We start from the raw sequence: 26,959 nt of genomic DNA, 5'->3' as shown, positions 1-26,959 counted from the left end.
TCTTTGTGTCCTTCTCGTTTTTGAATGCTAATGTGCTGTCTTTGGAGAGAATAGAATCCATTTAAACGCTCATAGGTAGCATTTATATCTGTAGAGACCACAACATAGAGATTAATATTCTTGATATTACCTTTTGCTCATGTCTCTTCTTTTTCCTTTTCCTTTTTTCTTATTGTACAGTCCAACCTTGTCTTGTCCAAGCCTTAAGGTGTGGTATAGCTTTGTTTGGACCAGTTTAGTGTTTGTGCAGAAAATTGTCTCTTTTACGGTAATGTTCTAAACCATGTGCCTGACAGCATGTTCGCTACCTGTGTTTAACTATCCTTCTTTAACTGCACCAGAAAAGACTTAGCTAATCGGGGAAGTGAAAATCCATTATAATTTCCAGCTACTGTATAGAGCTGTTACACTGTCATCATTCAGACATTTGGAAACAAGTCCTTGAATATTGGTTTTGTTTTCTAATCCAGCTTGTGCACCAGAACTCCCTAAAACACAGCTTAATTCAAAACAGTAAAGACAGATTTAATTAAACAGATCAACATGTCCTGTGGAATTATGTCTCCTCTATAATTGAATGGATGAGATGTCAGAAATAATTTAGTTATTGGAATATACCCACACAATAAAAGATCCTTCTTAGCAGCTACAGTGTATTGATTGCTAATCAATACAGTCATTAATCAATGCAATTGCAAACATTTGCATTTCCCTGTATTTTAATGTGGATGAAAGACTACCATATTCAACCTGGTGGGCTGTGGTTTTTATTTTTCCAACAGGACTTCCTCATGGAAACATTCATTATGTTTAAGGATCTGATTGGGAAAAATGTCTACGCAGCTGACTGGATGGTGATGAATATGATGCAGAGCAGGTGGGTAGTTGCCATTTTAAGTCTTGCTGCTGCTTTGGAGCCTCTCTGGTTCTGAAAGAGGGTGACTCACACAAGCAGGCTTGCAAATCACTGGAGTTACACAGGCTTATTTTCTTTTACATAAGATTTGGGATGATTTAAATTAGATTTCAGTAAATTGTAGTGCCTGCACATGTTGGCGGAGCTATAAATCTTTCTTCTCCTGCCCAAAGGAGAATAACTTTCCCTGAACATCCCTCTGCTGGGAAAGAGATGAAATAGCATTACAGAGGAATACCTGTCTTGTTTGGGAGCGTCTGTTCTTGTCTCCTGAGCTTAGATGTAGGAGTCATAAACCCAGAACTGCAGCGTTATTTTTTCGAGAGGCTCCTTTTATTTGATGGTCTTATCTCTCGCAGGGTTTTCCTCCGGGCAGTGAACCAGTTTACCTCTGTACTCAACCGTTTCTTTCTGGATCAAGCAAATTTTGAACTCCAGGTAACCGTTCCGTTGTTTCTGGATTTTCTTATGGACCCTAGTTCTGAAAAGCGGGAAGAACAAACAAATCCCACTGTTATCAGATTTGTTGATACGGAGCAGGCCTGTGGAAAATGTCCCTAGTCTTTTCTAGCAAAGCAATTCTGAATTACAGAGCTGTGGTTAGTGCAGCAGTAAGTTGCAAGCAAAACTGTTGCAGGCTTTACATGGTCAAGTTGAGCAGCATGCTGACTATAGCTGATTTGTGCTGGACTAGTTAAGAACAAAATACTGTGTGGCTGTACCTGCTGTCACTTCCTTTAGTTGGAAAGTACAAACTAAAAAGAGAAGTTTCAAGTTGCTGTATGCTTCTGGCTTGCCTGCGATGGCTGGGAACACAGATCCATCTACCAGCTCCCTGGTGGCATGCTTCCTCATTAACGCTTACCTGGGAGGCTGCAGCATTTGGTAGCTCTGTTGTGCTGGTTATTGCTTTTCCTTTGTCTTCTCCTATTTTAGACTTGTTTCTCTTCCACAGCTCTGGAATAACTATTTCCATTTGGCAGTGGCCTTTCTCACTCATGAATCCCTCCAGCTGGAGACCTTCTCACAAGCCAAACGCAACAAAATTATCAAGAAGTGAGTTTACATTTAAAAAGCTGCCAGGCCTTTTTGCTTTCAAGAAGCTTCATTTGTACTGTTCCAGACATACCCCGTACAATCTTCGAATGAGATGAGGCATGCCATGAAAGCGCTTGATTAATGAATGATGATAAAGGGAGGAGAGGTGACTAGGACAGACGTCAGGTCTTTACACTGTGGATGTCTTAAGTCTGGTCAGACAGATCTCGAGTTGTTTGAGCTGAACTTAAGCACTTTGCCGAAAGATTATTTCCACTGTAAGGTCTGTAAAGGAAGGCTTGCCATGGTTCCCAAAGCAATACCTTATGCAATTCCTCAGCCATTCGGGAAGGTAGGTAAGCAAGAATCCTAAAAGTCCGTGTGTTTTGAAAGTGAGAGCACTTCAGAGGCATTCATCAACCCAAAAGTAGTAATTTTCAGTAACTTGGCCAAATTCACAAAGGCACTGGGTAGCTTTTACTTCTGCCTTTAACTGGAATCAAGTGCCTAAATATCTTTGTAGATCTTGACATAGAATTTTGTTGGGGCATACATGGTTAATGTGTGCTGTCTTTTTTCTGCAATAATGGCAGCTTTAAGAAGGCTGGTAATTAAATATTCTTTCATTCCCTCGATGTCAGCAGTTAAAGCTTTAGGGAAAAACACAAAATAGAACAAAATTTTGGGTAGAATTGCTTGAAGCGGCACGGCTGCAGGTTTATTCTGCTCTCAGGGAGTCTGCAGTCTTCTGTCATAGTGGCACATGGCCATTCTCTTCCTCTGTGCATTGAGCGTTAGTGCTGGGCAGGGTAAGTAAGAGAAAAGATGGGGTGAACATCTAACAAAAGGTATGTAATATTAAGGAACTTCTTGGTAGACCCTTAGTAGGAAAGATATTCTGTGAGACCCCTTGGTGTAAATGCCCAGCGTATTCAAATTGGTGTGTGGTGGGTTTTTTTATGGAGAGGGCAATAGATTTTGTGGGTTTGCGGTTAAATTTCATCAGCAGTTTTGCTAAGGTAATTTTAGTGCGTACACCTTTTTCATCTTTTTCTTTCTAATACTCTTTTCTAGGTATGGGGACATGAGGAAAGAAATTGGCTTCAAAATAAGGGATATGTGGTATAACCTGGGTGAGTTCTGGCTAAAGAATTGTCTTTGTCCAAGCTCTCAAGCTGAGTTTCAGATCTTTATTTCTTTATAAAAGCTGCTCATGTTTAATGTGGGGAAACACACTTAAGGTTCAGCTGTTTCAGAGCACAAAATCTGTTCTCCTTTTTCTGTGAACAGCTTGCAAAACCTGATCTTTTCTCATGTCAGCTGCTGATACAGTTTCTTAGATGCCTTAAAAAGGATGTTCTGTCATATGAAGGACAAGAGAATTTTTCAGAGAGCCTTTGTGGTTTCCGACATGGCATGCAATCCATTTCAATTATTTTCTTGAACTATTCCTGAATTTTGGAGCTGTAACACGTTAATTCTACATTAAGTACTCATTATCCACATAAAATATGAATTCTAAGGGAATGTCTGTGTTTTATGGTCTTGACCTTATATGAATAATGTGCTTAAACATTCGGATATCCAAATCCTGCCATTCGGATGTGTCTGACTTTGACTTTCTTGCAGGTCCCCACAAAATAAAATTCATTCCAGCGATGGTAGGCCCAATCCTGGAGGTAACCCTGGTCCCAGAGCCTGAGCTACGGAAAGCGACCATTCCCATCTTCTTTGATATGATGCAGTGCGAGTTTAACTTCAGTGGGAACAGAAACTTCCATATGGTAAGGGAGCCTGGTATCTTCAGTACAGATGTTCTGCAGCGTGCACTGGGCAAGAAGGAGAAGATAACACTTAAATGGAAACAAAACAAACAAGAAAAAACCCCACAAAACAAGCATTGTGCCAAATGCTTTGGGAGGTTATTGTTGAGTGGTTTGTAGGAGTCAGAACTCTTCAGGTCTTTCCTTGACTGCACCTTTGCATGACTCTGATAATTAATGAATTCTTCTGTGTTCATCCCGTGCTGCATTTGCCAATGTGTGAATACCCACATCTAAATTGTGAAGCAATTTGAAGGCCGTAAGAGAGTAGTCTAAAAAGTAATTTCTATTTATGTTTATAATAACAATATAAATTCCCCCAAGACAGATCTTTGTCTGCAGATGTAAGTTGCTATAAAGAAAATTGCTGGACAGTCAAGTGTTAGGACTATGTAGTTGCTTACGTACTGACTAATCCTTCATGAGCTTCAGATTTGACAGCCCATTTGTGAATACTGATGCCACCATTATGGAAAGGAGAACAGTGATACAAAGGACAGACACTGTTTGCTTGTGGCTACACAAGTAAAAGGACAGAGCAGGGAACAGGACCCAGATCCCTGAGTTCCAACGCTGTGCTAATTTCTCCAGAAGTTACTTTCTGTTGTTACTGAGAAAGCACCAGAAAGTAAGGAAGGAGAATGAGGAGCTCTGCTTTTGCCCTGGGGTTAAGTTTTCGCTGCACTTTCTAAGGACTTATTCTTCCGGCTTTCCTCTGGGGGATATCAGACATTAACATCTCAACTGGCAGGCAGAGGACACTGTAGGTAAGCTGTAGACAGTCCTCTCCCTGGAGATGGGTAGGAGCCATCTGTCCAAAAGGCAGCCACCTTGGCATTTCAGACTTGTCAAATGTGACGTGCATCTCCCTGAGCACCATCCTCACATCAGCTTAGACCCCAGCTTCAGTGTGCGTATGGGACCTTTCTTCCCTTGGGGTCATCAGTCTTTGGTGTGGTTGGCCCCAGGCTCTCAGGGGTTTTTGGAATCGGTAGAAGGAAGCAGGATGTGTGTGGCATGGATTTTCCATTCCAGTGGTGTTTATATACTAGCTACAGTTATAACAGACACTACATACTTGACCTGCTTGCTCAAACAGGGCATATCTGCACGACTAGTCATGTAATATAACAGGACTTGGTTCCTGCATCATGAGAAGTTGCTTTAATTAGTAGTTGTAAGTATTTACGATGTTGTGACTTGCCCTTAACTGGTGGTAGTAGTGCTGTTTCTTTAGGGTGAGTGAATGACTGCTCTGTAAGCTGGCTGCTAGGATGCCTCTCTGCCGTAGCAAAACTGAACGGCTAGTGGATGGGGAAGAATTACCCCAGAGCGTGACTTTCCAGTGACTGTAGGATGAGAGAGGGAGGACTTGTATTTCCAGTCTTGTCGCTTTGGCTTCTTACCATTTTTATTCTGCTCCAACAATGAAAGCATCCTCTAGCTTGGCTTGTAAAACCAGTGTCTGATGGCAGGGCAGTTCAGAAATGCCAGCCACAAGCATTACTAATGCTCAGACCACACTCTTGAGAGCTGCTGTCTCTTTGATTGTGGTTTTTTGCCCTTTCAGTTTGAAAATGAGTTGATAACCAAGCTGGACCAGGAAGTGGAAGGTGGCCGAGGGGATGAACAGTACAAGATTTTGCTGGAGAAACTGTAAGTTTTATAAAGAACATGGAGACTTTTTTACAGCTTAGTTGGCTATTTTCTAATGCAAAGAAACCCTAATTCATTACTTCATTGAACAGGGAGACAGTGCAGTTGACAGTGGTCTTAATGCTATGCAGGTATTCTGAGACTGCCTTAAAATGTTGCTTTTATTCTGGAAAATGAATGCACAACTAGCAGCAGCTTGCACAAGTACCCTGAACTTCAAGATGAAAGCGTAGAGGCAGGTGCCAAACTGGGAAGGGGATTGTAAGTGGAAAAGCTTGGCAATCGGAGCCTTCTTTTAGCACCAAGAGTATTTGATCAACAAGGCACAGGTTGACCTGCCTGACTTGGGTGTCTCAGGTCTGTGGATGTGGTGTGCTGTTCAGCACTGAGTGTCTTTGTCCAGGAAATGTGTTTGACTGTTAGCTGAGTGGCTGTTTGTGTAATTTACACTGAAGTTCTACTTGCCACTGCTTGTAACTGTAGCTGAGTATTCCCTTCCATCTCTCTGGGTGTATCTGCAGCCTCCTGGAGCACTGTCGGAAGCATAAATATCTGTCTACTTCTGGAGAAGTGTTTGCTTTGCTGGTCAGCAGCCTGCTAGAGAACCTGCTGGACTACAGGACAATCATGCATGATGAAAGCAAGGAGAACCGCATGAGCTGCACTGTCAATGTGCTGGTATGGATGTGTATGTGGGCTCTGAAGGATTATCTAAGGATTATTATTTTTGTAGGATTTAAAGTAACTCTTTATGCCATTTCTGGTTAGTGATGGGCCTAAACTGGGCTACCAGCTACTGACAGCTGTAAAATGTAGAAAGACAGCCCAGAATTAAGTCACGTGTCTGGTCCTTGTCTACATGGTAATCTGAAGCCCTGAAGTACAGACAGGAAAGATGGCTAGCTGAGAGTTTGGGAAATGTGGGCTTAAGCCCCTGTTCCACTGCAAAGAGCGTGTATAACTTTGGACAAGTCACCTTCTGTCTTTGACTCATTCCTCTTCTAGAGGTGATAAGCCCCACCTTATGTTAAAGGGATGGTTGCAGGGATATATGCACCTAAGCAAAATGACAGCAAAGATCTTTGAAATGATGCTTAAGTTACTTGTTGAGAGATGATTATGCAAATCCATAGACCTTTACATTGTAAGAGTTTGACTTTTTTATTCTTGGCAGAATTTTTACAAGGAGAAGAAACGAGAGGACATTTATATCAGGTAGGCTGTTTTCCTCCGTAAACCTGTATAGAAACCATAAACCTTTATTTCTCTTGCTGTTCTCTACACTGATAGAGGAGGCCTTCACGTCCAGTAACAATTGCTTTTCATTTATTTAGGTATCTATATAAACTCCGGGACCTGCACACGGACTGTGAGAATTTCACAGAGGCGGCATACACTCTCCTCCTCCATGCAGAGCTGCTCCAGGTATTACACTAAAGCCAATTTCAGTTTCCACTGTCAGGGTATGGGTTTTAAATGAGATACAAACAGCTCAGTTCACTTCCTTTTTGAAAACTTTTTTTTAAATGTGATTTTGCATTACCTAGGTTCTAGTGGTCATTAAGGATCTTCACAATTTTGGAAATTGCACAACAGCTAAATGGTGAAAGCAAAAATGTTATTAGCATCAGTTTGTTAAATACACTTGGTGAAACAGAGTGCTGTAGTGAGCTGGGAGAAAATGTCCGTGTTTGAGGTCATAGTACAGCTTTTTTCCACCTCTGTGTGAACAGTGTAAAATACATTAGCCTAAGCTCTCTTAAGTTGGATTTGTCAGCCCCTTCACGTCTTCCATGGATTATTAAAGCATACGCATTCAGCTAGTGTCTTGGCATAAGACCTTAAGCCAAAATCACACCAGTTTTGCAGATATACTTGTATTAACATTTTAAAGTTATTTTTAAATATGACTTGAAAAAATTGTACAAGTTCAGATGAGTTCTTAAACTGATTTAAAATGAACTTTTAATGTAGAAAAAAATTGCATAGAACTGAAGCTTTCTGGCTGCTTATGTGTGGAGTGGGAGAGCATAATCAGATGTTTTTCTGAGCAGCCGGGTGGAGTGGTTTAAGAAGTTATTGCTTACTGGCTACTCTTTATTCTAACCATGCTGCTGAGATGCAGTGTGTGTGTGTGCATTCTTGTTTTACATTAGTCAGCCAACTTGGCTTCTGTTGCTGCAAAACCTCCTTGCTCTCCCTTTGCGTTGGTGATGGATTTGTCTTGAATGCATCCCTGCAGAAGGTGACTCTGTCCACTGTAAGGATTTGTTAATCTGAAAGTGTTCCAGTTCTTTCAACTTTGGCTTTTTTTATCTCTGTACTAGTGGTCCGAGAAGCCGTGTGTCCCTCACCTCCTGCAGCGGGACAGCTACTATGTCTACTCGCAACAGGAACTCAAGGAAAAACTCTACCAAGAAATTATCTCCTTCTTCGACAGGGGCAAAGTGAGTGTCTGCAGTGTTCTTACAGTTCACTGGTTCATACTTAGCTTTGTGACTGTAGCTGGCCAAAGTTGGTTTCCCAGGTAAAAACAGACGTGATTCAAGTTCTACCGGGGCCTGATGCAGGGAATGAAGGGTTAGTGTAGGAGGAGACCACCTGGGCTTCTCTCCTCTGCTGTTTAGATGTGTCCTTCCACCTCTCTGTGCCTCAGTTTTCCCTGTCAGGAGTAACAGTAGGAACCTTGCTTTGTAAATCACTTTCAGACTACAAATCAAAAGAGCTGTGTGACTGTATTGTTGCAAAAAATGTACAGCACAGAGTCGAAGGGAAAATTGGCAGTGCTTTAAAGTACTGCCTGAATTAAAATCAGCTGAATGTTTTGTTTACCTATCTGTGGTAATGAGTGCTTTTAATGGAGTCCTTTATTTCACTTGTGCTCTTCTTCGCCCACCTGCCTTCCTTCGCCCTCCGTGGAGATGTGGGAAAAAGCCATTCAGCTAAGCAAGGAGTTGGCTGACATGTATGAAAACAAGGTCTTTGATTATGAAGGACTCGGTAATCTCCTGGTAAGATTTTTTTTTCTCCATTTTCAGCAAGCTCCTGACTGCTTAAATTACTATGGTTGAGCAGGATAAGCCCAAAATGCATTTATGTTAAAGACAAACCAGCATAACCCCCATTGTTTTCTAAAACTTAATATTAGAAGAATGTTTTCATATTTTTTTTAAAGTGTGTGGTTTTAACCTTGTAATTAGCATGACAATATTGTGTGCAGATGTTTAGCATTCTTGGTGTTAATCAAATAAGGTAACATTTGCATGGTGTGTTTTCAGGCTCCGTAAGTCTCATCACCTTGTTATTTCTGTGGTGAAACTACTGTGTGAACACAGAACTATAGAGTCATCTTGGTTCTGAATTATTTTTTTAGCAGTTAAAGATGTAACCAGATGGTCTTTATGTTCTTTCATATGAGAATCATCTGCCCAGTTTTATTTCTGCCAGTTCTCTGACATTTGTCACCATTTGTGTCTGCTCAGTTTCAGAACATATTTATTTTTAATTTGTGTTGCAATAGGATTTCAAGTATTCTTCTGGAATCCTAAAAAAACATGGCATTGTTCTCATGTCTGCAAACTGGGAAATGAAGTTGATTCTGGCCCAGACAAACCAAATATTTAACCAAGTAAATGGATAAGTATCCAATACTGTATCGAAAAACCAATTGTAAAAAGTATTCTGTAGGGGACAACCAAGAGATCAGGAATTGTCACTGGGAACGCGAGCTACAGTCTGGCAGTGTCCGTGAATACTGCAAAGTGAAAATGCTGGTGACTTTTTATTTTTCAGAAAAAACGAGCTACTTTTTATGAGAATATTATGAAGGCAATGAGACCTCAACCAGAGTACTTTGCTGTTGGATACTATGGTCAGGGTTTCCCCTCTTTCCTCCGGGTAAGAATTCTTCAGCACTAAGTGGTGGGTACTGTAAAAGTCACAACTTCTGTAGAGCTTCCAAGAAAATTGACATGTTAAACTCCTTTTCCTTTGAATGACACTGAGAGATCAAAATCCCTTAAGTGTTTCGAAGCATTTCAGCATACAAAAAGAGACAAGAGACCAGATTTTTTTGTGCTACCAGCTTTACTAAAGTTAGTGTGTTGCAGTAGGGTTTGTTAGATGATTGGCGTGTTCTTATATGGACTGAAACAGAATCTACCTTTTGTATTGGTGCCCTATACACTTCCCAGAAATATGATCGTTGCCATTAGAAAATGTTTAGTTTGTAAAGAATTTGTCCCGTTGCTTTTCAGCCTGAATCAACCTGATTTTCAGGACATGGATCGTTTCAATGGTTAAGCACATTAGTGCGAGTCTGTCCCACGCAGAAGAATTAAAACGCTTCCTGTTTGAGATTTGCTGCTAAGCATTGCTGGATCCATGCTAGCTATAATAGGAGAACCTAGCCAAAGTGAGTCAGATGGGCAGGGTGCAGCACACTAGAAAATATTCCTGACTATTATTTAAAATTAAGGAACATTTACATTTTCAGACTGGAGTTGTTTAAAGTTGCTGGCCTTAAATGGAGCCAAGCTTAATAAAAAAAGAAACATGTTAACTTAGAACTGTGTAACTGGGTGGCATGGAAGACTTTCACCCCCAGGTCATGTTTTTGAATCCATCCCTTCCAGAAACCACCACTGCTTGGTGGCCAGGTTGGAAAAATAATTGTCCGTGGTCTGCTGTTCAGTGTGTAGTGCAGAACTGCCATAGCTGGCTGTTTGTTAATGGGAGAGAGTCAGGAATGGAATAGAGGTAAAACACAAAACGTGTTGAATGTGTGAGTTCTTGGAGTGCTAGAAAGCATGAACATGCTCAGTGACACTTGTATGTGGAACAATGAATTTTCTAGACAAATACGAGGCTGCCATTGCAGGGCCTTGCTCCTGAGAGTTGCTGTGTTCTCACTCCTGTTCGTGTTTCTTCTCTCTCGTGTTCTGACTGCCTGTTGAGCTAGGAGACAACCCTTCATATAAACCAGATCTCTCAGACTACTCTGTGTATGCTTGGAAAGCTCTTTCTCATGGCTTTATTTAGTGTTAATTCTCTCTTTCTTCTGCTACCCACAGAATAAAATTTTTATCTACCGTGGCAAAGAGTATGAACGAAGGGAGGACTTCAACCTGAAGCTACTGACCCAGTTTCCTAGTGCTGAGAAGATGACCAGCACTGTTCCTCCAGGAGAAGAGATCAAGTCTTCTCCTAAACAGTGTATCTTTTGGTTCTAATACGTTTGGGCACATTCAAGATCTACCTCTTTCGTAAAATAACAGATTTGGTAAAACAGTAATAAGCAAGGAACTTGTGGCTCCAGGGGGACTTTGAAGGCAGGCACTGGGCATGAAAATAAAACTATCCAGAATTGCAATAGTGACCCTAAACATATTGAAAAAGAGAGATGGCTTGGTATTGTCAGAGTTAAAGGAGTTGCTCTTAGGATGAGACCTTAACAGATTGCAGCTCAGGATTTCTTGTGCTGCCTTCTCAAGCAGGTGGTGCTGAATGCTGCAGTACAGGTGTGATCCAGTTTGGTATTTGTAGGTGAAAGAGATAAAATACAGGTAGTGAAAGTGGGATATAAAGAAAGAGGAAGTGCACTCTCTTGTGTCAATAGCAGGTGTGCTCCAGGACAATGTACATCAGTAAAAGACAAGTTACTGGGCTTCTAGCCTGTATTATGCAGGCCAGACGAGAGAATCTGATGGTCCATTTTGGCCTTAAAAGTGTGTGTACAAAGGCACAACTCAAGCAGTGATACCAGATGCTTCCCTTGCAATAAGCCTGCCAAGCACTAAATCCACATAGGAAATTAAAATTCATTCAAGACCAAACTTGGTATCAAAAAATGCCTCTTCTGTTGCTGCTTTGTTTCAGCTACTTCCTTTGCATCTGTTTGTGTTTGTTCTAATGTTTTTGGCTCACGATGAACCTGAACTGCAAAATTTGGATCCAGATCTGAACTCTTCCAAAAGTTTGGGGGTGTTTGGTTCCGGGTCTTTGGCATAGCCCCATTATAAAGGGGAGCAGCTGCATAGCTTGGATTTGGTACAGGTTCTTCTCGGACTCTTCCAAACACCTTCGGAAAAGATGAGGAGTTTGAGTGCCCAGATCACTGTTGTGTTAGGCAGCGGTTGATGGTTCTGTAGTTTGTTCTAATTTCATGCTTTTTTAACCTCCTTTGTCTCAGGCTCTTTTTTGCTTCAGCTTAGGATCTGTTTCCTTGTTCTTCTATGATCAAATGCCTTGTTCTTCCTTTTGTTGTTTCTTAACGGTGTGCTGGAGGTGCCAGGTGAGCTGTACCCAGTCTCAGGGAATGACTGCACACTGAAACAGCCTCAGTCTTCCACCAGTTCTGAACTGGAAGCTCTATAGCATGCTTAGCGTGGCATGAAGCCCAAGCTAATAAGCTCTCCTGAGAGAAGGAATATATTAACTTGGGCTCAGTGCTTGATCTAATGGGGCTATGCAGTTTTGGGTTCAGATTTGGCTGGTATCCAGCTGGCTCTTCGATGCAGGCAGAATGACCTTGCCTTTGCTTTAGAAATACTGTTTAGAACTAACCTCAGTGAAAGAAAGGATGTATGGGGCTACCCTACCTGCCAGTAAAACACTGCCACTTCAGAGTGCAGCTGGCAGGTGGTTCACAGAAATACCCCGTTCATGTGGGTCAGACTGGGTTTGCTTTACTTTTCCATATGGGTTTTTACTGCTGCATAGCCTCCAATACAGTCCTTAAAACAGAACTCTGGAGGAACAACACTGTAAGCTGTTGTGCGTGGGGATACTGTTACTAGCTTTTTAAAATTTCTGTCGTGGTTCACAGGTGCAAAAACTAAAGATGAAGTAGATATTCACTGCTTAAAAACAGCCTACTTTTGATGTAAAAAGTGGGAGGGGCAGCTTCACTGTACTGGAAGAATTCGACTGATAACCTTGGGGCATTGGGAGAGAGAGAGGAGAGACAGATGCATCCACTACAGAACAGACTCTTGTTTTCCTGTCCCCAGAAAATCAGTAGCACCCAGGCTTCCCAGGGATTTCACCAGGGAATTTCAGCGGTTGGAATTCTTTGTACAGTCCTTGTCTTTTTGGGCTCTTGGTTCACGCGTAGTATACAAACCACAAGAAGCAATATAATGCCTGTGATTGCTGATGAACTAGTAAGTATTCTTCAAACATGACAAGAGCACAGGGAATTGTTGAAAAGTCTGACATGTGATGAAAACAGGAAGGGTATTTCTCTCCCTCTTCTGTTTTCCCAAAAGGATTCATAGTTTTTCATCCTTAACTATAGCTGCTCAGATGTGCAGTGCTTTATTGTGAAGCCTGTGATGAACCTGCCACCTAATTATAAAGATAAACCTGTTCCTGAACAGATCTTAAAGTAATTTATTTTTCTTTTCCCTCAACATTTCCTCTGTATTTCTCTCAGCTAGCCTAGGCACAAGGTGGAGTGCCTTTGTGTCTTGTGTAAATTTGTTTCACAGACCACTTTAAACTTGTTTTTGAGAGGAAACAGAAGAACGTTTATGTAAGGAGGATGCAATGTGAGAAAACTCACCATTTACTCTGCTTCTTTCTAGCTACTACAGAGCAAACGAGGTGCAGCAGTTCACACACTCCCGACCAGTCAGGAAAGGAGAAAAAGATCCAGACAACGAGTTTGCTGTGAGTCCTTTGCTTTTGATGCCACCTGGCTTGGGTGTCTGTGCTATGAGAAGACAGTTCTATGCATTTATTTATTTTGTTGGTGGTATTTTGAACAACACTGTCACAGGTTTGTTTTTTTTTTGACTCTCCCTGTGGCAATGGAGTTTTTCTGTTAAAATGTAGGAGAAACAAAGGGCTGCACTTCTCATTGCAATCTTTAGCCGATGTGATAATGTCAAGGGGCTCCATAGCTGAAGTTGTAATGTTCAAAATCCTTGTTCTGGAATCCATACATTTTGCGCTAACAGCAGCTTCCTACAAAGTACAGCTGTGTGTCTGGTAGACTGTGAAGGATGGAGCCGTCCTTAAGGAGGCCAGCCTCTAACTATGAAGGATCCGTTCAACTTCAGGTCAACTCGTAGTAGTCCTGCTCGTAGAGGTCCACATGGAGGATAACAGCCTACCGCTGCTAATGTTGATACCATTTAAATAGTGGCGGTTGTGTTTCTTGCCAAAAACACTGAATTCCATCCCAGTTAGTGAAGGTGAAAATCATTGTGTAAGTTCTGCCAGCTAGTGCTGGAAGCCTGGGTCCGTGCTCTACCCCAGAAGAGAATTGAATTGCAAGACCAATATTTTCCTTACATTTTGGATTTTTTTCCTTCTCTAACTAGAACATGTGGATAGATTTTTTTTACCGCGTATTCATTCCCAGGCATCCTCAAGTGGTTTGAAGTCAAACAGATTGCAACGGTGAGTTCTGCATAAGGGCTGGGTCTCATCCTCTCCAGTCTTTCGTGAAGCCGTGGTGCAACACTTAGGACAACTAGCCCTCTGCTGTTGGATGTCGCACACCAATAATTTCTGCTTCAGATAAAAGCTAATATGTGTATCTTGGTGCTTCTCTTTGTATGCCATTCTGCAGACAGCTCTATGCAAGGCAGCAAAGTTTTATGTTGAGTGTATAATGCTGGGGAGAGTGGTTACTTCTGTAACATACGCCACGGTCAGCAGCCAAGTCCTAAACTGTTGTTCCTTCAGGTTAAGGTATAAGATAATTCTTGCAGTCATCTCTGAATGGCAAGATAGTTAGCACAAAATCCTCCACTGGAAGCTATAGGGTTGCCATTCATATATGAGGAGTTACTTAACTGTATATGTAGTGGAGGCAAAAGAAGGTTTATTCTGTTTCTTCTTTCCGTCAGGAAGAGGTCAGCCCCTTGGAGAACGCCATAGAAACGATGGAGCTCACCAATGAGAAAATCAGCAACATTGTCCAGCAGCACGTCTGGGACCGGAGCCTCCCTGTCCATCCTCTCTCTATGCTCCTGAACGGGATTGTGGACCCAGCAGTCATGGGGGGATATACCAACTACGAAAAGGTCTTTTTCACATTTATCTGTAGCTCAGTCTGTTGACCTTTGCAATGTTGAAGACCTGGATTGAAACGTGGGAGATTCAAGTCCAATTTTGAGCTGTTGCTCAGACACAGTGCATCTGTAGCTGTGTCTGTGTGTTCAGAGCTCAAAGAGGAGGAAAGAACAAAGATAAGAGATTTCCACTAGACTGCAAGGTGGAAAACCCCACATCTTTAGTGTTTAGTTTTAGTGCTGTGCCTTGCCACAGAGAGAAATGATCCGGCTCTTTTGGGGCTCATTTTCAGTGGTGATAATAACACGATCCTACCTCGTGGGGGCATTGAGGTGCTTGGTCAGCCCAATGAACAAAGGAAAAAGGAAAGACCTAGCGTTTCTCAACTGTATTAATACAGAGCGGTAAGGCAAATGCGGATTTCTCTTTCCAGCAGATGATTGGTCTTTGGAGTCTTGCAGCAGAGAGCATATATTTCAGGAAAGAAGCAGTATTTCCTCCCCAGGTTTAGTCAGTTGATTTCAGCTGAACAGTGTACGTTCTTCCTTTTTTGTGATGTTTAACGTCAGCTGTTTATTCCCATTATCTAATGATGGAATTCCCAGCACAGTGTATTGCTTATTTCCATAAACTGACTGGGTGTTGTTAAACACATCTAATTCTTCTCAGATGTGTTCCAGTCGCATGAAATGAAGTGCACAAGTTAAATGGGAGAGGGTCTTATTTATCTGGGGTCAAACACTGCTGATTCCAGAGGAGTTGCATACTTTGCTGGGGCTGAATTTGGCCCTAAATTCTCCCATTTTATGAATTAAGGTTGACATAAAGTTTAGAATTACGAAAGTGGGAAGGCAGTTAAAACTAGGAAACACAAAGTATCTGTAACCACATCTGGAAATACTCATTTCTGGTTCATATTTTCCTATTTCAACTGAAGATCAGTACAGAACATTTGGCTTTTGTGGGCGGATAAAATCTTGAGTTTTAATTGTTTCATTGTAGCCAAAAGCCAAAGTCTGTGTTTTTAACGTGTGCTTTCTTCTTGCAATAATTAAACACTTTCAAGAGGAATCCGCTGGGACCTACCTGGCAGTCCTTTCACAGGCTAACCTCCTCTTGACATCGGCCTTTTGCAGAGTCGTACCACTAGGCCTATAAACACTTGTACATACATGGAACACAGAGCTAAGAAATATGTGCTGAGGCTGAAATACATCAGAGATGTGTTTTGAAACCAAATGAAAAATTATGAAGGATTTTGTCTAGGAAAAAGAAAAATTAAATTCTTCTGACCAGGAGTTGTGGTGCATCTCGGTGCAATACCCTGTAGCACACGATGTGGATTGGCACAGTTGTGAGGCTTCGGTCCAGGAAAGTGTTCTTGTGTTTGTACAACTCTAAACCGATACCAGATTCTGCTGATTAAAGGTAAACACGTCAGAAGTGTAGACTAAAGGTGCTTTGTTGAATCAAACTGTGAGTCAAAATCTCAACACAGTCTCTATTTCTGCTGAATCTTGGTAACAAGCCCCATGTGAAAATGTTGTACTTAGGGGCTGAAATCCTAGGGCTTAAGGAAATTGCCGGCAGGAGATGCCCTGTTCACCTTTCTGCAGCTGAGGCTGTTTGCGTGTCGCTGTGTGCTGTAGGTCACGAAATGCTGAAAATGAAAGAGACTTTTTGAAGTAAGAACTCGAGACTGGATTCACTACTTGCATTTGAGCCCCAAGTAATGTGACCTTGGTTATTCAAATCAATGCTGTTTCATGAGAAGGGAATTGGAATTGAAGAAAACCCTTCTGATGAAGCAGCTTTTTTTACAAATCTGTGTTTCACTGAAAAAATAGTAAATTTTTTTTTAACAAAAAAAAGTCTCTCTTGTTCCCAGTTCTCAGCTGATAACCATGGTTCTTGGTCCCTCAGCTGTGTGTCAGGGAGATAGCAAAATTTGTTTTTAATAAGAGGAATAATGGCAATTAATTGCTTTTAAAGTGCAGGGCTCTTTCGCTCGGAGTTAACTGTGAAAGCAACACAGTGTCTGTTATCATCTCTTTTTGCTTTCAGGCCTTTTTCACGGAGAAGTATCTTCAAGAACATCCTGAAGATCAAGATAAAATTGAACTGCTTAAGCAACTAATTGCTCTGCAGGTATCGTATTCTAAAATTGTGGCCTAGAGTGTTCCGTGTACCTTGTGTTGCTCCAGAATGTTATTCTGAAATACTTGCCAATGTGGCATAGGTTTTCTTTTTCCTTCATGTGTGTAACAAAATATTGGTTACCTTTTCATGAAATCATCAGACCTAATGTCTTGTGAGTCTGCCATTGAAAGGTGTCTGTTTTGACCTGCAGAGCCATGAAAATTTGCCCTGTTTTCTTGTAATGCAAAATGCATCCCTGCAGACCAGTTCTTATGTATTTCCACACAACAGAGCCCGGTTAAAGCTAAGAAGCAATACTCCAACATTTAACATGCTGTATTTTCCAAAGCAGAGTATGGAATCTGAGTGGGGAAGAAGGAATTATAGGTATAGACGGGGAAACTATTCGTGTATCTTGAGCGCAAACAGTCAAGTTCCTACAGTGTCACAGGTTATGAGCCAGTCGCTGAGCGTCCTTACTGTACGATTGCCTTTTTTTGCCTCTGCAAACTCAGAGCACATTGATTTAAGTCCTTTGAGTGTATCTGAGATGTGTAACGTGCACAGAAGATTCCTTCCTGGAACAGGAGAGCTGATTTATCCTTTTGTAGGTTAATTTTGTTCCTCCTTTCAGATGCCGTTGCTGGCAGAAGGGATTAGGATCCACGGAGAGAAGCTGACAGAACAGCTGAAGCCTCTGCATGACAGACTGACAGCCTGTTTCAAAGAGCTGAAGAGGAAGGTGGAGAAGCAGTATGGTGTGATAACTCTGGTAAGCGTACCTGGTTCTTTAGTGTTTTGCCTTAAAGAAACACAACTCTCCCCCTTCCCACTTGTGAGTGTGTTTTGCACAATTTGTCACAAGCATGTTTGTCTGCAGCCTCCCTCCCTCACTGAAAGGAAACAGAGCAGGTCAGGCTCTGTCGTGTTGCCCTATATCATGTCTTCCACGCTGAGACGGCTCTCTGTCACGTCTGTGGCGTCTTCTGTGGTCTCCACATCTTCCACATCGTCTGATAGCGCTTCCTCCAGACCGGGCTCGGATGGGTTAGTAATCATCTTTTATGTGATTTACAAGAGCGGGGATATGCCTTTGCTGGAATTAGTTACTCTTAAAATGAAGATTTATTCCATATGCAATAGTAATACCTATGTATTTAAAACTTTAAATGGAGGCCAATGTTGTTATTCGGTTTTACAAGCAGGGAGTTTGAAGCACAGGTGGGGATAGTTCTGGGAATTGAACCCACAACTGTCTCTGGAGTCCCAATTATCTACATGATACTGAAGAGGGATGGAGGCAGTGTCTTTCAGATGCACACTTTTCCAGGAGTGCTGGAAAGCAGAGGTGTAAAGTACTACAGGGTAGTTTCGTTTGATGTGGTCTGCAAAGAGGTGCACGGTCACACAGTACCTACCTGTTTGCTGCTGTGTACATGGCATTAGAAGGAGCTGCCACACGTGGAAATGTACGGAGAAGTAACATCAGGGAACATCTAGTTTGCATCTGTGATAACCAGGGACTCCAGGTGACTTGCCCAAGGTCACACAGCAGACTCGGTGGCAGAGTTCAGCGTAAAATGCAGATCTGGCTCCCTCTGCAAGTAGATCACGCTGTATATTGTACGTAAGACATAATGCTCAAAATTGCTAGGGGTAACTTAGGAGCAGAAATCTCACTGAAAATTCCATGATCATAACTTAGTTTTTCACAATAATCTCTTAGGCAGAGATCACAGCTTTTTAACAGACAGTGCTTTAAATGTCTGGTGGACTGATGTTTCATGTTTTTTCACTTTTTCTGTGTGGGCCACAGATCTATTCTGGAGCCTCTCTTGGAGAGAAGAATATCAACAGCTTCCAGAGCTGAGGAGCAGCCCGTGAAAGATGACGGTGATAACCGGATTAGCAAACTCAAGCGGAAGGAGTGGAGTATTAGCAAGTCTCAGGTTATTGTAGAGAAGGAGCCAGAAATGGAGCTGTCTTCCAAAATGGTAAAAAAAAAATTTTAAAAAAAGTAATAATAAAATTCACAGCAGGAGATTTTAGTGTTTCCATTGCTTTCAGCCATGGTCATTGGGAACTTCATTAAATAGTGGGAGGGGTTCAAATACCAAAAGCCTTGGTCATCTGAGTAATTCTTACTTTTTTATTTGGAAAACTTGTGTCACAGACTGAACTGCAGTTTGGCCTAAGGTCCAAACTGGAAGCATGAGGCACTGGTGTTTCATGTAGGTGCTCAGCGCCCTCATTTCTTGTAGGAGTGGAGGACTGCGTGATGCACTCAGCACCATGTAGAATTGTTCTGGTTTTGTTAGAACAAGCAGATACTGCCAGGCCACTGAGAAATCCAGCTGCCAAGCCAGATGTTCAGCTGATACCTGTCAGCATCACTGCACAAATCCAATGTACTGCAAGGTGAAGAGCAGTTTGATAGATTGGGGAGTTGAAAAAAGATGGTCTGGTAGTTAGGTCACCAGCTTGGGACTTGGAAAAACTCATTCTTCCAGCCTGCACTCTGCTCCAGACCTCCTGCATGAGGGAGGAGTGTTTACTACTCTTGAGCACATTATTTGCAAAAGAGGAATGTAAGAGAATCTGTACCCCCACAGGAGTGTTGTAAGGAGGAGGATATTGGAGACTGTTAGGCACTAACGTGGACAGTGGGATTCAGAATGATCACCTAATAGAAATGTTTGAGCCCAAAAGTAGTTTTGTATGGCCTTGGAGTATTATCCTGATTTACGCAGAGACTATGTTACCCTGTCAGAGAGTATGTGAGAATTAGGCATCTGAGTATTTGAGCTGGTGGCTCAGTGATCCTAATGTGACTTAACACTAACAGATTTGGCTTAAATAATGAGAAAACAGGAGCTCTATTTCCCTTTCTCTCCCAAGATCTCAGCTGAATCTGGCAGGAACAGGTTATGCTGCTATATATTCAGGAATTCTCATCAAATCTGAGTGATGCTGCCAGCACTTGGAGTCTGAAGAATATTTATAAAAAGGGGAACTGTGGTTCTAGAATCATGTCATTTGGTATTGACAGGCTTTCCACTCAAGAGGAAAAATCTGGGGTTGTAAATATTAGTGGTTCAGGAGGTCTGGCCCTCTGCCTCTGGACGAGCTGCCGTTGGATTAAATGGGTTTAACCCACAAACTGCGATGTCAGCTGCTGGTCACTTTATTAAAGGAAAACTAGAGGGAGGAGATCTGGGAGAAAGCCCATTTGTATCGACCAGTTTGCTAGGACAGTAAGGCATGTCTGTCCAAGACTTCGCATTGCACAGAGCTGAGAGATGCAGAACAGAACACCCACCCTCCCTTCTCCCCCCGATCTCTGAGGGCAAATGACATGTGGCGAATGAGCAGCTGAGGGTTATATTCCTGCTTAAGAACATTGCAAAGTACAGAGAAAGCTGGTTTTTATAGCCGGTCTGTTCCATAGCTGCATAGCGCAGCACAGGAGTTGGACAGACTGATTTTTATGCAGCTCTTGTCTAAGCTGCTTGGGAGCTAGAGACCCAGAGAGGGAACCAAAGGCTTGCTGGATGTCCAGCAGCTTTGGTCTTACCAGTGTGTGGTCCTTTCTGCCCGGTGAGAAACACTGAACTGCTCAGTGATGGAGAATTGGATCTCTAAAAGAGCCCCGTGAGTTTAATTACATGTGTAAGCGACAGCCTTCTCTATAAAGCAATAAACCAATACTTAAAAGGACCATAATATTCATGCACTGGACTCTTGGGACTGTATTCAGATGGCCTCGTCATTTGAGTGAGGAGCACAGAGGACATGTGTGACACTGGAGGGAACTGAAACAACTTGTCCCAAGTCCCAAATGCGAGGGGTTTGCTCTGTAAAGCCTGAAATAAACTCGTTTCACAGCCCTAAGGAGGTAGATGATGCTAGCAGTCCTGACTTGCACCCAGAATTTCATCTTTTTTTTTCTTTTTGGAAAGACTTTCTTCCCCTCAAATCCGTTGCCAGAACTGCGAGTCAAAGGCAGCAGTTTCTCAGCCTGATGTGTTCCCTTAGTACTAAGGTCGTTAAAAGCAGTTTCCTATTGCTGCCCGGTTAGTGAGGTCCCACAGAAAATGGGATGTCCTGCGACGTGGCTTAACCAGCACACGCACCTTTCTCTCTGACGCACGGCTTTCCTGGAGCAGGTTGGTGCCTCTGTGACGGCTCTGATGATCTGGTACGCGTGCAGCAGCCTTGCTGACTTCTGAAGGTTTTGTTTCCTCTTCATTTCAACCAGGGCACGTCAGGAAAAGCACAAAGGCCAAAGAGTCTTCAGTTAGGAGACAACAGACTGACTTTGCTTCAGAGTTCTTCACTCCAACAGTCGACGCCTCGCAGCCCACCACCCATCACTCCCAAAACCCCAAGAACCCAAAGTAAGTTCTGTTCCAGAGCAGCTGCCACATTCTTCAGGGCAGTACCTGCAGCAGTAGGAATTGCTGTACAACCTCCCCGGGGAGGGAGAGAGGGAGGGAGGAGCTGCTCTGAAGTAGTTCACAGAAGGTGACTCTGGGCTGTTGATGTTTGCAGAGATTTTTGCCAGATAACAGAGTTTGGCAGCGTTATCAAAGGCACTGCGATCATACTTGTGACTTATCACTTGTTCAAATTAGTATATCAGAGGAATTCCAGAGAACAACTTTTATCTTCAATTTCTTCCTTGTTTTCTCCTGTCTTGACTTGTGGGAAGGTAAATTAAACCTCAGGGTGAAGATCACAGGCAGTCAGAGGCTTGAGTCTGGTGGTTACAGCACATACTGGAGGAGTGTCTCCTGTGAATTCACTGGATGGAACTGCGTCGATCCAGCCTGGTATTTTCTGATCAGCTCTAGTGCTGAATTTTCTGGGCAAGCCCTGAAAGATTTGTTAATTAATGACCAATAAATTCCATCACGTGACAAAAAGTTGTAGGAGAAGTTGCTCTGCAGCTTGGAAACTCAGCAGATAAACGTTACACATGAAAGAGAAGAAATTTATCTTGAATTAGAAAAATGAATAATTTGTGCAGTTACCTTCCTTGCATGCCCAGTGAGCTCTGTATTTAATTCTGAACCAACATATAAATATGGCTAAGGTAAAAATACAGCTGTGGTATCACCACTGACACCTTCCTTGCTTGCTGTTACATTTCTTACTCTACTGCTCTTTTTTTTTAAAGGAACAGAAGTTACGTGTAGGACCTGACTGTCCTTCCTCTTATGTGGATATAAATTCAGAGTCCAGTGTAGATAATGAACTAAACTAGCTTAAAACTGCTGTGAGAGGATTAAACCAAAAAAATCCGTATCTGTGGGGAGGTGGGGAAACACAAACAGATGCAAGAATACTATATGAAGAAAGATCTGTGAAAGGAATGTGCAACCACACTCTTTTACTTAGCGAGCTGTTTTAATTGCCATTAGTAGCAGGACAGCTTCCTGGGAATTCTTCTGAAGTTTGGGTACTTATCTACTCCATCAACTGGAGTTAAAATCAAAGTGAATTCTCAGGTGGAGGCCCAGGCTGAAAGGAAACCCCACGGAACGTTTCAGATGTGATAATGGATTCAGTTTTCTGTTTTCTCAGGCATACATTTTTCACATAAGCTTAGATTCATTTGATGAAGACAGAACTCTTCTGGACATTTTGAACTTAAGGGAGATACAACTCTGACTGTACTTGGACATATCCGTTCAGGTTTAGCCTCTAAAACAGAGAACTGTTAGCAGATCGAAAGCATAAGATGTTAAGTTCATCTCCCTTAAAATTCTGCGTGGTCAATCCCATTTCCCATTCCTTTTCCACCTACTTTAATGTCTTTTCTTATTATTGTTGTTGCTTCTAGGTTTTCCCTCATTGCAAGCTGATGGATTGGCAGCTGCAAGCTTACAGAGCACTCCACCCCCACCTCCGCCCAAAAGCAAACCCTATGAGAACAGCAACCCGAGGAATTCTGTGGAGGTAAGGAAATGAGAGCTGACGCTTTGGAAAATAGCTTTTGAGAAAAAAAGACACCAGTGGAATTTTCCAAGCTGCTTCTAGGGTGGTGCTACTTGAAACTTGTCTAATCATTTTACTGGTTCACTCCCTGAAACCACAAAAGAATAAAAAGTTTTTTTGCTTCAGGAGAACGCTATCAAGTGCAGTCCCTCTTTTTCACGGGGGAGTTGTGTTGTCCTTGGTTAGGCAGACTGTGTGTAGGGGTGGGAAGATACATGGAAAAGAAACAAGAACAATTGTTGAAAAGTTTCAAAAACATGATAGCGCTGTAATCTGGTCATGAAAAAGAAGCAAAAAAATTCATGCATTTTCAGAAATGATAAATGTCTCCTTTTGAGTCCTCAGCGCAGAAGAATCTAATTTTTCAAGGGATGCATCATTAGTTACTTAAAGCAGCCTGTATTGTATCACCATTTTAGCCACAGCCTTTTTCTGTTTCATGAAGTTAGTTTCGTGAAGTTGGTTTCCTTCTAGGAACATCAAATTGCCTCTTTTTTCTTTTTTTTTTTTGTTAATGCTGTATGACTAATGTTAAATAGGAGGTTTTCTACTTTGTCCTTCGCTTGCTGTGGGCAAAGTGACCGTGCTCCTAGAAAGGGGCAGTATAGCTGCTGTAGGTGCTGCGAATGGCGGAAATACGCCAGCTCTAGGGATGCTGTGGGAGTCACTGGTTGAAGAGGATTAATGAAAGAGCCTCCTTCCCTTGAGTCTTGTAAGAAAACTAATTACTAACATGTTCTGGCTTGCAACATTGACCTTGGCTTGCGGCCAGAGGGAAAGGATTGGAAAGTCTGTAAAGAGAGATTGTAAAAGTATTTTCTGAAGGGTTTTGTTACTTTGTTGTTGTAAGGTTGACTCTGCTCCTTCAGTTCAAATAGTCCTGGCTTTCACATCGCGTTTGTTTACAGGTTGCCCCTTAAAACAAGCAAAGAGCCAACTTGAAAGAAACCCTTCGTGCAGTTTCCTGCAAGAACAGGGAACACCGTACGAGCCTCTGTGCTGGGCAGGAAGGCTGTGGCTTGCTTTAGTAGAACTCTGTGCTTCCTGCTGTTTTATGGAGTTAGTTTCATGATTTTGGTTTTGTTTTATCTTCTCAGGTTGCTCCACCACTACCCAGCAGACGTGAAGCCAAACCTCCCCCTCCACCTCCAAAAACCAGAAAATCCAGCGTTGTCTCTTCAGAGCAAGGATCGCAGTGAGGATTGTCACTTGCTGGTGTGACAGCAAGCGCCTAGAGTGAAATGGCTGCTTGCTTTTTACTGACGTGCTGGGGCTTTCTGACCCTAAAGACTGGTGATCTCACCTGCCATTCCCTTCACTCCCCATGGAGTTTTCTTTGGGAAATACCAAAAGGAACTGTTGCTGTGACTGTATTCCCAACCTCTGGTTTACCTTTCTGGTACTGAGACACTAATCATACAGCAGGAGAAGGTGCCCTACTGGAATTCTTGTTTGTCTGAGTCTTGCTGTCCTGAGTTTTTTCACTGATGCAATTCCAGCAGCTCATTCCTGGTGTAAATTGGTCACAGCAGTGATTTGCACCAGTGTTTGAAGCAAGGTCACCAGTGTGAGCTGTGTCCTACAGGATTTTCACATAAGTTCGTTACAGCTCTGCAGCTGTGCTCATGCACCGATCCCTCCCTCTGCCCCTGTGGTGTAGCCAAGCCCTGATTCGCATGATGTGGAACAGATCACAGCCGTGCCTGAGCTGTGAAATCCCAGCTCCTGGGATGTCAGGTGCTGGTGTATGATGTGCAGTCTCCTAAGATTCTTGATTGCAGGCAGAGACCTGAGCATTGTTAGCAGAAGTCTCTCTTTTTTTTTTTTTTTTCCTGCTAGTCATCATATGTATTTAAGATGAAGTGCAGACGTTCTGCCGTACACCATCTCTGCTCGCGTGGTGGCAGTTGCTCACTCCCAATGGAGAGTTTAGGTTCACCAGTACTTTGTCAGAATTTCACTGTTGATTCTGGTTCTAGCACTATGGAGCAGATGATATTCCTCCTGAATTATGTTACCTACTTGGTTTGTTCTTTTATCTGGGACGTGGTGCAGTATTTCATCTTTGTGCTTTTTAATAGGACGTAAAAAGTTGCTTCTCTCCTGTGGATGGGTGAGAAGAGTAGAAGCTGCACTGAGACCAGCACTGCACTGGTACCAGCAGCTTTGAGAGGATGGGGTGTGCAAAACTAGTTACACATCCTGACCTCAGAAATTAAGTCAGATAGTTACTGTGACCTTTACTTTGGGCAAATTCACACAAATACGAGTAATTCTCATGCTCTTCCTGCACCGGTTTGTGGCAGTACTTGCACTTTGGTTTATAGTCTCCCTTGATCCAGGTTTTTAACAGCCACCAGACTTCCAGGAGCCATTTAGATCTGGGATGCATGTGAAACACTTGACAATTAACCACCTGCTTTCCTGTTGCTCGGATTACTCCAGGTCTCTGCAGCTTTTCTTTCCTTGGAGAATGGGATAGTCTGTTTAATTTTTCTTTTAGTTATTATTTATTCCCTGCTCTGATGGGATGTCAGCATCAGTCTTTGTATAGAGAAAAAATGATATGATCTTGGGTTTTAATTTTTTTAAATTCATGTGATCCGTGCAGGAAAAGGCTGTTGCACACTGTTGGAATAGCCTGTCCTCACTGTTGCATAGTGACCAAAAATTCAACACAAATATCATTGTTATTTATGGACCAGATGGGCCTCAGACATTCCTCTGTGCCTGAGCTGCCACTGGAAGCTTGCTGGTAAAAATCAGGACATCGCCTTTGTAATTAATACCCCTCATGCTGGCGGAACCACTTTGCACCTTTCAGGTGTCTCAGCTCTGCTGGAAGGGCTGCTGCACCTCTGGGGTGGGGACCTGCTCTTCTGCAGCAGGCTCACAGGGGGTTTGTGCTGCCCTTTAGCCAGAAGACAATTCCATTTAAAATTCTCTTGCAGTGTATTTCTACTCTATTCTACTCTTAGAAAATCTAGATGACTCCAAAGATAGTTACAGCAGCTCTTTGGTTGCAGCTTGCAGCCTGTTTATTTATCATCGGTATTGATGAAGATGCTGTCATGGGCTCTCTCTTCCAGGACATAATTTTGCATATTAACTGTAACTGTCATTGAGCTTCTGCTTCTCTGCTGGAAGTTGGTGAGACACACTGAAAACCCTGCTGAGCACGTTGCTCCCAGTAGTACGTACAAATACTGTGGGGTGGGTTTTTCTGCAGGACACTGCACCAGTGATCTGCTCACACGCCCTAAATGGGTGTGATGACCTTACTGAAAAATTGAGATATGTTTTTTCAGGAAAAAACAAAACCAATGAAACCCCTAGGGCTTTTGTTGTTCAGGCTGAAGTTTTCTTTTCTTTTGTTCTTATACATTCCTTTGGCTTCGGTGTGACTCCAGTTCAAGAAAAACCCACGGAAGCGGCATTTGGTTTGCTGCCTGCATGGCTCTCTAGAACAGATTGCTTTCATCAAAGGGTCGTATTGGATACACATCACAAAACAGGTTGGAGACATTTGGGAAGCTGCGCTGCAGTCACATCGCATCCATCCGCGGTCACGTTTGCTGCAGCGCACATACAACTGTCTTCTGGGCTGCTGCCTCCTCAGGGGAAATCTTTGAAACCTTTCTGGACAACCTGACCGTGGTTCCCCCCTCTCTCCGGTGCGTTGTAGGGCTTGTCAGCTCCGCGTTATGTTCTTGAACATGGACACTCCTTGACTTGAAAACCGCAGGGTTTTCTTGTCTTTCATTTTTTGTCCATTTCCTCCTCGTGTAACCGCTGTCTTCCTTCTGCCGCACGCATGAACTAAAGGACCCTCTGAAGCTTGGCTTCACCAAGAACTTTTTGGTGAGAATGTTGCTTTAGGCAGAAGAGCAGGATGTGGTCAGAGCTGTAGAGAGCAGATACCCACACCACCTATTGTTCCTTCAGTGCCTTTCCTCTTTCTGCATCTGCCTACTACCTCATTCTCAGGTGCGTTTCCGTTTCAGAGGTTGGTTTTAACTCCTTCGTAAGTCAGCAGAAACAAAGAAGACGATGCAGGAGTCCCAGCTCATGGTTTGTCTTGTATCTTCCTGCGTGCTCTGCCTTGCAGCTGTCCTGTCTCACCTGGCAGGTTCCTTAAAGGTTTATCTTGGTGTCCTGTCCTCGCAGTTCAGGCTTCGCTTCTTGCTGCCTTTGGCCAGTCGGAGGCTGTTGCAGCCGAGGCACCAGGGAACAGCTGAGTACAGAGCAAGGAGATTTCCCTTCCTGAGATATTTTGGGTGTTTTCGTTGGCAAATTTGCTGTGCCAGAAAGGGGTTTAAGGTTGGGGGATTTTTTCCTTTCTTACCATTATTTTTGTTCTGGA

General features: G+C 42.7%; 1 protein-coding gene across 1 annotated transcript in view; it reads left to right on the top strand.

Moving 5' to 3' along the window:
• Positions 1-23,795, top strand: part of DOCK5 (dedicator of cytokinesis 5) — a 52,660-nt gene extending 28,865 nt beyond the window's left edge. Inside the window, 25 exon segments of the mRNA XM_010086649.1 lie at positions 783-877; positions 1,276-1,354; positions 1,872-1,972; positions 3,029-3,087; positions 3,584-3,738; positions 5,348-5,433; positions 5,955-6,111; positions 6,608-6,648; positions 6,768-6,858; positions 7,761-7,880; positions 8,355-8,444; positions 9,226-9,330; positions 10,506-10,647; positions 12,739-12,820; positions 13,020-13,104; positions 13,761-13,774; positions 13,776-13,843; positions 14,296-14,468; positions 16,522-16,605; positions 17,231-17,368; positions 17,477-17,643; positions 18,413-18,590; positions 20,855-20,993; positions 22,442-22,557; positions 23,694-23,795. Coding sequence (XP_010084951.1) covers positions 783-877; positions 1,276-1,354; positions 1,872-1,972; positions 3,029-3,087; positions 3,584-3,738; positions 5,348-5,433; positions 5,955-6,111; positions 6,608-6,648; positions 6,768-6,858; positions 7,761-7,880; positions 8,355-8,444; positions 9,226-9,330; positions 10,506-10,647; positions 12,739-12,820; positions 13,020-13,104; positions 13,761-13,774; positions 13,776-13,843; positions 14,296-14,468; positions 16,522-16,605; positions 17,231-17,368; positions 17,477-17,643; positions 18,413-18,590; positions 20,855-20,993; positions 22,442-22,557; positions 23,694-23,795 — 2,667 coding nt within the window.
• The last annotated feature ends 3,164 nt before the right edge of the window (positions 23,796-26,959 follow it).

The sequence above is a fragment of the Pterocles gutturalis genome, unplaced genomic scaffold, assembly GCF_000699245.1.
Source record: "Pterocles gutturalis isolate BGI_N339 unplaced genomic scaffold, ASM69924v1 scaffold14191, whole genome shotgun sequence".
Classification (NCBI taxonomy): Eukaryota; Metazoa; Chordata; class Aves; order Pterocliformes; family Pteroclidae; genus Pterocles; species Pterocles gutturalis.
Note: the sequence above shows the minus strand (reverse complement) of the source record. Positions and strands in the feature narration are given on the sequence as shown.